The sequence below is a fragment of the Triplophysa dalaica genome, chromosome 7 (genome assembly GCF_015846415.1).
Source record: "Triplophysa dalaica isolate WHDGS20190420 chromosome 7, ASM1584641v1, whole genome shotgun sequence".
NCBI lineage: Eukaryota > Metazoa > Chordata > Actinopteri > Cypriniformes > Nemacheilidae > Triplophysa > Triplophysa dalaica.
Genome location: NC_079548.1, coordinates 14,728,973 through 14,740,986, shown reverse-complemented (window position 1 = coordinate 14,740,986; position 12,014 = coordinate 14,728,973). Strand labels below are relative to the sequence as shown.

General features: G+C 39.3%; 1 protein-coding gene and 1 non-coding gene across 3 annotated transcripts; one reads left to right on the top strand and one right to left on the bottom strand.

The window, feature by feature from the left end:
* Positions 1-2,586: 2,586 nt before the first annotated feature.
* Positions 2,587-2,658, bottom strand: trnat-cgu (transfer RNA threonine (anticodon CGU)). The gene has a single exon. It is a non-coding gene; the product is annotated as a tRNA-Thr (tRNA).
* Positions 2,659-3,676: 1,018 nt separating this feature from the next.
* On the top strand, positions 3,677-12,010 carry suz12a (SUZ12 polycomb repressive complex 2 subunit a). Of its 2 annotated transcripts, none has more exons than XM_056752232.1 (16): positions 3,677-3,759; positions 5,262-5,308; positions 5,419-5,483; positions 5,724-5,792; positions 5,904-5,953; positions 6,056-6,141; positions 6,885-7,104; positions 7,204-7,306; positions 7,389-7,494; positions 7,575-7,755; positions 8,757-8,842; positions 8,925-9,068; positions 9,180-9,337; positions 9,435-9,633; positions 9,787-9,866; positions 10,058-12,010. In XM_056752232.1, exons 3-16 carry the CDS (start codon positions 5,449-5,451, stop codon positions 10,356-10,358), a joined length of 1,818 nt encoding a protein of 605 aa, XP_056608210.1. In that variant the 5' UTR covers positions 3,677-3,759; positions 5,262-5,308; positions 5,419-5,448; the 3' UTR covers positions 10,359-12,010. The 2 variants fall into 2 exon arrangements, with proteins under 2 accessions (XP_056608210.1, XP_056608209.1); XM_056752231.1 differs by lacking the exon at positions 3,677-3,759 and adding an exon at positions 3,766-4,461.
* Positions 12,011-12,014: the final 4 nt, after the last annotated feature.

The window sequence follows — 12,014 nt, the reverse complement described above, 5'->3', positions numbered from 1 at the left end:
TCACTACAGGTTCACAAACTTCCAACAACATAGTTTCATGTGTATAAACCTTATGGGATATTTATAGAACACACTGTCCTGCATTGTGATGGGAAATCTTATTAGAAAATTATTTTAATGATGTGCCATTAAAAGGCACATATTAAATTAGCATTTCAAGTAAATCTAACCTTTAAAAATTATTTGTTTTACTAATACCAACAACCAGCGCTTCTTAATAAATAAATAAATGCTTATATATATTAGTTATATATATATATATATTAAATGTTATACTGTAACCACTGGGGCAGAAATTAATTGAGGAGGATTTTATGAGCCAGAAACTGGGACTTTGTAGGCCAGTTGAGAGAGAACATTACCACTCACCTTGCCCGCAAAGACCCAACCTCTAACACATGAATGTTTTAAACCCCATTTTTCATTTAATCGTGAATAACTGTATACTTCCATTCCTTACTAAAATCATATAATGTTAATTACTAGACTTAAAATACTCAACCACTGCCACTAAACTGTAATTTAACATGCGTCGTCTGGCCTGGCTCTGTCGTCAACAGAGCTGTGATATAAAACTCATACTGAACTATAAAACAAAACCAAATAATAAAAAACTATTACCTGGGAAAAGTCCAAGTAAACACCTCTTAAAAACCACCCATCGGTGATAATAATGCAAAGACTGTCTTCATAAATTCTCTCATCAACATATAAACCTATAATAGATTTATTTACCTCTGCTGGATATCCACCGTTCAGTGGTGAATCGCATATACAGGTCGTCTATTTTATGTCCATAACCGTGATATACCGCATTAACGTGGTTATTAAAAGAGTCGAAGAAAAGTTTGTCGATTCATTTACAGTTCCCATTGCTGTCACAAAGCGTAAAATGAAGATGCAGTCCTCACTAAACCCCGCGTTTAACTTTCTTCTGAGAAAGAAAATGGGTCACTTCGTTTCTGTGCTCCCGAATGCGCTGAAAATTGTCATTGATGGAAATATCCTCGCGAGTTGACTGGTCAGTAGCGCTGTCCTGACTGTCACCACTGCTGTCTACGGCTGTCTGCCCTCTTAAAGGATTCACCTGGATTCTGCACACACTCGCGTCCCATGTGCGACTGCAGCTGAGCGCGCGCGGACGCGTCTCTTGCAGCTCAGCTCCCTCCCTAAAATGGAATTCTAGGTAGCACGTGCGTTTATGAATGTGTCACATCTGACGAGCTTTTGTTTTAGGACAACAAATGTGATTTTATTGGTCGGTCATCTGCATATTCATTAATGTCTGCGAAATGTCTGCGTGATGCGCGCGAAGCATTGGATTCGTTTGCTATTTAATATGACAAACATGTGCTGAGTTCCTCGCAGTGTGGAGCAGTGAGTTGTTTCGTTATTATTGGTGTATAGCATTGTTCATCTTTTGAGCGTAGACTCTTTACATGCTTTGCTTATATTTTGCGCAGTATTGCTGTTGCACAGATGCGTACAGTGTTTTTGATTTAGTTTGGCGCTCCACCTAGCGGTGTATTGCATGACTTACACCTAGACAAATTTACAGCAAATGGACGTTTAGCCTTTGTTCTGAAGTCTGTTTCATAAATTCATTATAAAATGTATGTTATATTATAGCAGATATAATTTAGTACCTTAATAATAAATGAAGAGTTTGGTTACAAAATTAGAAAACTCCGTTTAAAAAAGAAATCCCAAAATCAGGTTTTTTATGATGTTTTTCTTTTGTATATTTTTTGAGTAATTATGGCTTATTAAAATGTACGAACCAAACACTTAAAATACAACACATTTATTATTCAATTTGCCTACATTTTTATTAAAAAACATTAATTTCTTCAGGTAAACAGTATTCGCACATTTAGAATTGTGAAACTGTATTTAATGTTTTTCCATTGTAGGATTGGTGTCTCTAGAAAACTAGCATTTCTGTTTTTAGCCTTATTTTGCAGCTTTTGGTTTGGGTCCTGGTTCATTATTCTGCTGGTGCATTAATATTAGACCTAATGACTAAACTTCGGTTGATTGCAAACTTTCAAGGGTTTATTTTTGATGCCAAAGCTCCTGTTAACTTTGATGCTTAGCTTTTTGTAGAAAAAAGCATAATGCTGGCATGGGATGATCGTGCTTGACAGCAGGGTTGGCCTATGTTGGCTATTGTTGGGCTGGCTATTTTGTTTGTATAAGGTGTGTTTAGGTCAGTCAAAATCTATAATTTATACTAATCACGTTTTAATTCCTCAGAAACCAAAGTTTATCCGTTTTTTTATAACTTTGAACAAACAAGCATGACTTCCTGATTGCCTTTTCTGAAAGGTCTGCTTTCCAGTTTTTCTCTCCCAGGCAGAAAAAGCGATTGTAAAGAGATTTATGATGTGGAATGTTGTAGCCATTTCAACATAAATATGATGTTATCTTTCAGAACAACTAGTTGTTCTATAACTATAACTAGTTGATTTGGGGAATGCATTTTGAATGTCTAACTATTTTTAATTTAAAGTGACTTAATCTATATTCTTAATTATCATACCAAGAAGATAATGTCTGAACAAAAGCATAATCACTCCGATTTATAGGCACGGACGGGGTTCGAACCCGCGATCTTCGGTTTACGAGACCGACGCCTTACCACTTGGCCACCGCGCCTGATGGGCGAAACGGCGTAAAAAACGTAATTTGGTTCAGTGGAGTTATATCATGAAATCTGAGGTTAAATCAGAAAACATGACTTCCTATGTAGCTTGTGTTTGGGCGTAACATTATTGCTTGAAACATGAATTATGGAAGTCGTACATTTTCTAAAGTAATACATTGTTACGCGCTGTTCTCTACACTGTGACGTATACGTATTCCTTTAAAATATCGTTCCTTGTGTTCAACAAAGACATGCATACGTGTTTAGAACAACAAGAGAGTGAGAAATTCACGACATAATTTAAATGTGTGGGTGACGTATACACACAAGACACATGAAAACTGTGAAAAAAATGATTATATATATTTTAAAATACATATAAAAATATTACTGTTGTATTGCTTAAAGGGTGTATGAACTGTTCTCTTCCTTTATTTTAGGTATGAAAATACATATTTTCAGTAATTTTCACCTTTCTCTCTAGTTTTAAATTTTCTGCAAATAAATGCAAACAGAATCTTTTTATTTGAAATTTGGGAGAAATGTTGTAAGTAGTTCACAGAATGAAACAAAAATGACAATTTTACCTTAACACATACCTATCAATTCTGTCAAACTAAGAATAAATATATACTTCGCATTAATCAAATAAGATTATTGAATTAACGTACTCTATGGTAATACTGTCATAGTATGGGTGCATACATCTGATCACTTATGGTGCCTTTATTAGAACTCGATGCCACTAAATCAAGAATCTCTTATGAAATAACAAAGTATTGTGTATGATCTCTTGCTTTTTGTGTCTTTTTGTTTTGGTGTCTTCGTATTATGTTGCTGTATTTATTGTGTATACTTTTCTATTTTCTATTTAACAAAATAAAAGCAACCGTGTAACAACCGGACAATTATGAATTCACAAACTCCGGCCTTTCGTTCCTCAGCCGCTGCTCGGCCATAGCAAAGGAGGGAAAACGAATTTCCCGCGAAAAATTAATAAGCGAAACGGAAGGCGGCGGTAGCTCAACAGCACACACTCTACCAAACTTGACTGTAAATTTCAACATCTAGGTTTTATCAGCTGTGCGGCATACATTCAACAAGGAGGGCGGGTAATATTCCCAGCAGTTTCGACTTAAGGTTGCGTCCTATAGGGCACAATGTATATTCTCTTACGTGTGTATTCTTAAGGAGTAAACTGTTTATGAAAATAATCCGATAGCGGAACGTTTGCTAGCTGCTAACCTTTGAAAATACTCCGTGCTTCGAGAAAGCGGGAGTTTTTTTTTGTTCCCTCTGTTTCAGCCAGCGGGGCTAATAATAAAATACGGTGTTTAGTACTATCAAGTCATCGAAATAGCCGTATAAGAAATGCTCCAAGGTTTTAGTCTTCGTGAGTGTTACTTAGTCGCATTGTTTCTTATGTGTATGTAGGCTATAACGTTACAGTCGTGTGTTCGCGAATTCCATCCGGTGTGTAAAACAAACTGAACTGAAAAACCGGCTTGTTGATGTTAACTGTTACTTTGTTGAGAGGGCGAACCAGTCTCGGCTGCTCTCCCTTTGTTTGGGCTCAGGACTCGGCTGAATCCATTAGAGTTCCGTTTCAAACCTTCGATTCGACCACTAACTCGATTTTAGGATGGCTCCACAAAAGCACGGCTCGGGTGGAAATGGTTTTTATGCGGGCACCACGGCTAAAGCCGCTAATGGAGGAGCGCACGTATCGTCCGCTGTTGTGATGACTTCAGTGAAGCGACCCAAGATGGAGCAGATCCAAGCCGACCACGAACTCTTTCTTCAAGCGTTCGAGAGTAAGTTGCTCTGGGATTGCCGCCAATCCGACTGTAAAAGCACGTAATTCATATTTCCGCTGTGTTTGCTGTGCCGACCGTGTGTAATATGGCGATTTGGAGCCGTTTAGCAGGTTGCTAACATTACCGCACCAAACTTGTGGTCATGTAACATCGTGCCTTTGTATTGAGTCAAACCACAGCCTCGTGTGTCAGTACTAAAATGTGACCTTAAAGCTTCGCTGGTGTGTTATCACGGTAAATTGTCGTTTATGTAACGCAGTCTCCAGGATCCGATTGTTTCACGACACTCCTAGCTTGGAGGCTAAAAACGATACTAAACCGCAAACTGCGCGGAAGCTTAGAAAATATCGAATTGTGTCTTAAAGTGTAAAGAATCAGGACGGTATTGTAAGGGTTTTTTTTGGCATAATATATCGACAAAATTATTAGGACGCATATTATCTGCCTAGGCCACATCCCATATGAAAATTCAACACGTGCATCATCAATGTAATGACACGTGCTTAAATGGTGCCTTTATGGGCTTTTTGTTAAATGTTAAATGTAATATGCCAGCCGGAGAATTAACGGTCATGAACAACAGGGCATTAATGAAAGATTGATTCTGGACACTAGCTTGTGGCTACAAGAAAAGTTGTCTTGCCAAACTGCCTCCTTGATCCATGTGGAAGAATTTCTGAGAAAAAAATAGTATCTCTATGATCAAAATGGTGTTTTCTGTTGTAATTTACTGGATCAAGTGATCCAAATCATACATGATTTATGGCTTTCTAATGCCTCTAAACTTCTGTTTACAGAGCCAACTCAAATATACAGATTTCTTAGGACAAGAAATCTCATAGCAGTAAGTAGGCCTAGAACATGAAAAAATTATGTGCTCATGCCATTTTAATGCAAAAAGGTGCTTCACCAATAGATTAATTGGTTCCATGTTTGTTTTTGTTCATTTCGCAGCCAATCTTCCTGCACAGAACTCTTACATACATGGCCCACAGAAACGTGAGAACAAATTCAAAAAGGTAAAAAAAGTCTGCTTGAAATGAGAACTTTTCCTGTTTATTGCAAGCCACACCTTTCATTTACGTGTACTGGCCACATACTGACTAAAATTAAAATTTGCATGTTAACAGAAGCATTGTAACCGACAATGTTTTTTAGTCTTTGATAATGTTTTTTAGTCTTTTATAATATGGTTGAGGTTTTATTCACCATCTTAACGTATGGCTAATGTTTTCTTTTCTTGTCATTTGTTGATTCAGAAAGGGCTTCAACGTGAACGATCTGCTGTTTAGAGTAGAGAAATCAAAAGTGGATCAGGAGTCCCACAAGTATGATTTTCTTGATCCAGTTTTACTGCCTCCTCTCACTTTAAATATGCATGAAAAGGTCGAACGCATGCAAAACGCTTTTAATCTAGTTCTTTTCATTTTGATCTACAGCATGGCTTCAAATCTGCAGCTCACTTTCACTGGATTCTTCCATAAAACTGGTAAGCCGACTTGAAACGTTTTTAGCCTCAGGCATTTCCTTTCTTCTGTGAATAATGTCCTTTGAACAGTTCGTGATTTTGATTTGTTGTTTAACGTATCAGATAAGCCATTGCAAAACTCTGAGAATGAAGAAAACTCAGTGTCCGTGGAAGTGCTGCTTGTTAAGGTCTGCCACAAGAAGAGAAAGGTAAAACTCTGGCCTTGACGTGTCGCAAATAAACCCTTTGAAATGGTTTCATTGGCCCTGATCACCAACAAAAACAAGCTGTAATCAAAAGAAACAACCTGGTCTATTACGCATACTGTATATCTGTCCTTCACAGTTCTTATAGGGTAATAGGGAATATGTGTTTTTCTGTGTCTTTGGTGTTATATAAGTTGCCCATGCATGTATTATACACGTAAAATAAAAAGTATCGGAACAAAATAAGCATTTTATCTAAAAGCGAATGCTCACCCAGACCTGCCTGAAACGCCTTTTGTAGCCACACCCCCACAAATATACATCAGTTCGTGGTATGATTTGACTAAGACCGCCCAAATGTATACGCGAGTAAGGTAGGCGTACCTTTCAGTACAATTGCTTTGGAACCTGATGTTTCAAATATGATAAGAGGCGTTACATTACGAAGGGGTTAACTGGCCAATCATAGCACACCTCGCTTTTAAGAGCATGTGTTTTCATAAAAACCTGCGCGTCTCAGAGAGGCGGTGCAAAGAGGAGATACAAACATGCATGGTATGTGGAAAATACAACGTTTTTTAACCTTAAACCCTGTATGCACATTGCATTACATCTAAAAAAAGGTAAAATGGTTTTAGCCATGTCATATGACCCCTTTAATTATTAACCGTATAGTTGGTTTGCAACTATGTGCTCTCTGGACTTAATGAACAGTTTTAACTCCTCTCATTTATGTTTGTTGGTAGGATGTGAGTTGTCCAGTTAAGCAAGTTCCTACTGGCAAAAAGCAGGTGCCGCTGAACCCGGACAGCAGTCAAACCAAGCTGGGAAATTTCCCCACGCTGGTGGTTCCCAGCCAAGAGTTCGAACCCAGTAACAGTCACATGGTGAAGTCTTACTCCCTTCTGTTCAGAGTGTCTCGTCCAGGGGGGAGAGACATCAGTGGGGTGACCAACAGAGAAACCAGTACGATTTTCAACTTTTGATTGAGACATGACATACCATGATGGCTTGGTGTAGATCTTTTCTTAAGAACAACATCCGTTTCATTCTTTATTTTCTCAGACGTAATCGAAGAGTTGTCTAACAGAAAGAAGAGATACTTCCCTCATCAGGATGATGGGGAAACTACGTTTGTCGCACAAATGACAGTTTTTGATAAAAACAGGTACATTTCAAGTTTACCATTACTGATAAAATATTACATTTGCCTGCTTGGTTTGTAAGCTGTGTGATGTGTTTCGTAACAGACGCCTTCAGCTTTTGGATGGGGAGTATGAAGTTTCCATGCAGGAGATGGAGGAGAGTCCTGTAGGCAAAAAAAGGGCTACATGGGAAACCATACTAGATGGCAAGGTCAGTTACAGGAAGTGTGTATGCATGTTGCGATCCAAATATATTGTGGGTCATTAATAAACCATTACTCTATGTCTCAGTGGCTGCCACCCTTTGAGACCTTTTCTCAAGGACCCACACTGCAATTCACTTTGCGATGGACCAATGACACAGCTGAGAGAGGAACGGCACCAGTGGCCAAACCGCTGGCCACACGCAATTCAGAATCAAGTGCGTTGGACAACAGCAAACCAAACAATGTAAAGCCTCTGCAGGCAGTAGGTAAGATCCTTTCCAGTGGTGACGAGCAAACATCTGTGGCTTTCGGGGTTAGTCATTGTTCATAAAGCAGCTAATGTTTTCAATATTTATGGCAATGTTCTGCCATTCAGCACTGTATAGGCTGTGATGGGGAAAAATTAGTTGATTTTAGCACGGGCAGTATGACTGTTGATAAAACCTTGAAATGATATATGAGCCCGAAAAATCACAGAAATGGCGATTTGCACGAGCTTAAGATCACAGACAACCTCTGCAATTGATACAAATGACTAGAGGTCCCCAGGTAATACTAATATTGTGAGAATAGTGCTCATGGCACATCAATTGATCTCTAATAAAGCAATAGGGACGCATAGTACAAAAATGTTTTACTCGCATAAGATTGCAGCACCATTCCTATCGGATCCAATATACATCCAAATACAGTGTCGATCTCTGCCTTGTTCACAAAGGAATTCTCAGAGAAATGAAACGAACAAATGCTTCATGTTTTTCCCACACGAGCTGGAACGTCTTTTAAAATAAACTTTAACCACGCATTACTAATATCGAAATCCGAAAGAAGATTATGCAACAACTGTATTCTTCCACAACCAGGGGTGGCATAATATTTATCTATCTTTAACCGCATGTTTGTTTATTGCCTGCTCTCTCTATCTGTTTCCATGCCACTTTTGTTGCTTCAGAATTGTCATGCGCGAGCCAGTGGGCCGGGCTAGAGAAGTAGTCGTTGATATTTTTCTATGGAGGCGGTGTTCAACCTATCAATGTCGTCATAGATGGGTGCATTCCAGAACCTGGCGTTCGCTGGGCCTGGTGTCAATAACAGATGTTATCTCGGGACCAATGGAGTTTTCAGTTCTAACACTTACATGATGTTCCCGTGAATATGATTCCCTCTTATAAAACAAAAGCTCGGGTTAAAATTGTGATTTTAATTCATGCCTCCTTTAATGAATATAATTATTATTCTGGATAACATTATGTTTGACTGGTTACAGCTGTTGATCCGGTCGGCAATGATCTGCCACTAAGAAGAGAGCAAACTCAGGTTGAACCTCGACAGAAACTCAGAGTTTATTATCAGGTGGGTAACATGCATGTATAGCTATGCCTCAAGTGAATGTGGTGAGCTACTGTGTGGTCTTACTATTTCCACCTTTTTGCAGTTCCTGTACAACAATAACACACGGCAGCAGACGGAGGCCAGAGATGACCTGCACTGTCCCTGGTGCACTCTGAACTGCCGTAACCTCTACAGCCTCCTCAAGCACCTGAAACTCTCGCACAATCGCTTCATTTTTAACTATGTGGTGAGCAACATCACACACATTCACAAACACCTCACCTTGAAAAAAGACTGACCTGGTCTTTTGGGATTTTTAAGAGATTTTTAAACTGACAAACCTCTGTTTATTGCCCAGCCTCATCCTAAAGGAGCCAGGATAGATGTGTCGATTAATGAATGCTATGATGGCTCTTACGTGGGCAATCCTCAGGACATACACTGCCAGCCTGGCTTTGCCTTCAGCCGTAATGGACCAGTGAAGAGGACTACAGTGACACACTTCCTTGTCTGCAGGTCTGTGAGCTCTGAAAATGAAGGATGAGTGGACCTGTATTTAGGCCTGTAATGGTTTTAGATTGGAATAGATTTTGAATGATTCTTTTTTGTGCAGACCCAAGCACTCAAAGCCCAGCCTCTCTGAGTTCCTGGAGTCTGAAGATGGTGATCAGGAACAGCAACGTACTTACATCAGCGGGCACAACCGTCTGTACTTCCACAGCGACAGCTGCATGCCGCTGAGACCGCAGGAGATGGATGTGGACAGTGAGGATGAGAGGGACCCTGATTGGCTCAGGGAGAAGACCGCTATGGTGAGGAACTGAGGAACATTTTGGATTTGTGACTACAATACAAATTATATTGTCATTCTGTGACTGACTGAAGTTTGTCTGCTGCCTACTTCTAAAATCACAGAAAAAGTTTTAGAATCTTGAATTTTTTTGTGTATTTTTCTGCCCCTTAAGCAAATCGAGGAGTTCTTGGATGTCAATGAGGGCGAGAAAGAAGTGATGAAACTGTGGAACCTGCATGTAATGAAACAAGGGTATGTTACTTCTCGCTCTGTCCTAGGCTTCAATTTTATGGTGTAATGAATCTTAAACTATGCTAAAAATATCTTTGATAAAATGCTAGTTTTACGTACTGTGGCCTGTGGGCACAAGTCTGTTTTTTTGATGGCTAATCAAACTATGGGCTTGATCACATTGCTTATTATCTCATAACTTTCCCTTGCAGATTCATAGCTGACACCCAAATGAATCAGGCCTGCATGTTGTTTGTAGAGCAGCACGGCACCACCATTGTCAATAAGAATCTGTGCCGAAACATTCTTCTCCATCTGGTCAGCATGCATGACTTCGGCTTGGTCAATACCATGACCATTGACAAAGCCATGACTCACCTCAGAGATCTGAAACAAGAAGATGGCCAGGAACTGTCTCAAGACAATGACACTATCGGTCCTGCCGACGATGGTGGTCCCAGCGGCGAAGGAGAAGTCAGTGTTTCAAATCCAGTCAAGAACCAGAGTCTCTGAAACCTCCTGCCAGTGATTGATCCATTTCAGAATCTCCATTGAATCTAGTATCAGTGGGCTTTAAGTGCCCGTGGATGTGAGAAATGCCACATTCTGCACAGGCACTGAGTTAAAGGTGATGTAGAGTTAGTAAAGGGTTGTGTGGTTTGATGGCGCCATGATTATTATCTACAGATCGTGATTTTTGGCCTGACATCAATCTAATGCGAAAAGCAATTCTCTTTGTCGATTGGAATTACTTGATGTCATAAGTCCTCGTGATGGACTACATTAGCGGGTAATTTCAAAAATCTCCCTTTGTTTTTCTCTTCCCACACAACCCCGTAGCTCTAGCAAATTTTTAGCACTTGTTTTAGGTGCCTGTTTTTAAAGGAACTATGAAGATGTTTTTTTTAATATATTTTGAATATGGATGGTTGAAATGGCTCCTGCAAGCTTGCTTTTATCGTATACTTTTACAGGGGTTGGTGTACTTTTTCGGAAAACTTGAACTTTTTAGTTTTGCCCGTGTATAGATTTTTTTGTGTATAGTTTTTCAACATTTCTTTGACACTGTGGTTTGTGCCACCCCTAGATACAGTTTTTCTTTTTTTGGCATTTCATCTGGACCAAAGTTTTGTTGGTCTGTTCTTGGTGACTAAAGCAAATTTCCACAATCTCGAACCACACTTGAAGACTTCACGAGACTCACATCAAGGAATGTCAGGATGGGCAATGCTGCAGACGGTCTACATTGAAAATGCGGTGTTTAAGTTTGCCGAGCCTTAACAGTGACCTTGCGACGTGGATACCAACAGGTACAGGGTACGAAAAACACAGCATGGTGAAATGTCTCGCAGAAATGTTTACACTTGCCTTACCCATGAACACATGGATTCTTCAGCAGGGTTTGAACCTTTGGTGTACTTTATGCATTTAAAACTTTTAAAAGCAGGTTTACGTCAGTAAGCGCTGCTTTCGTTCACTGTTCGTATCTTTCGGTGACATTGTACTGCACACGACACTGTGTCCAGTCACAACCAAATGCATTAAGTCGATCACCAAGCGTCTGCTCTGCATAATCCTTCCTTATGCTTATGTTTCCCATGGATTGAACTGTCTCTGGTGCCCATTTGTTTTGAATTTGCTTCGCTTTCATGTGTTTCTGAGCAATCTTGTTGTACGGTGTATATAAGTTTAGTCGTATAAACTTGGCTTTGCTGAAGGTGATTATATTAAGATTATTTTAGACCAAAGTGAAATGGCTACAATTTTTGTCTAGTTTTATCAAGATTTGAACTGAAAAATGTATGTCATCCGTTTCCTTGCTGTATGCATCTGATTTAATAGAAGGGAGTCTTTTTTATCAATCTTTCCTGCTTTCCTAAGACTGTGCACTGGTAAAAAAAAATGGTAATCATTTTTGATCGATGTTGAAGATCAATTATTAGAAGTGGTTACACAACTCGCATTATGCTCCCAATAGTTGCATACAAAGACCAGCACCAGTTACACACATTTGTTTGATATAAGATGTTGTCAAAAATAAATATATCATGAGTATGGTATAAACATTATGAAACCAGCTTGTTCAGTCAGTTAAATATACTGAGACAAGTGATTGAGGTTTTCTATTTAAAATAAAGACTTGTTTCCCCCCAGTGGATACCTCACAGA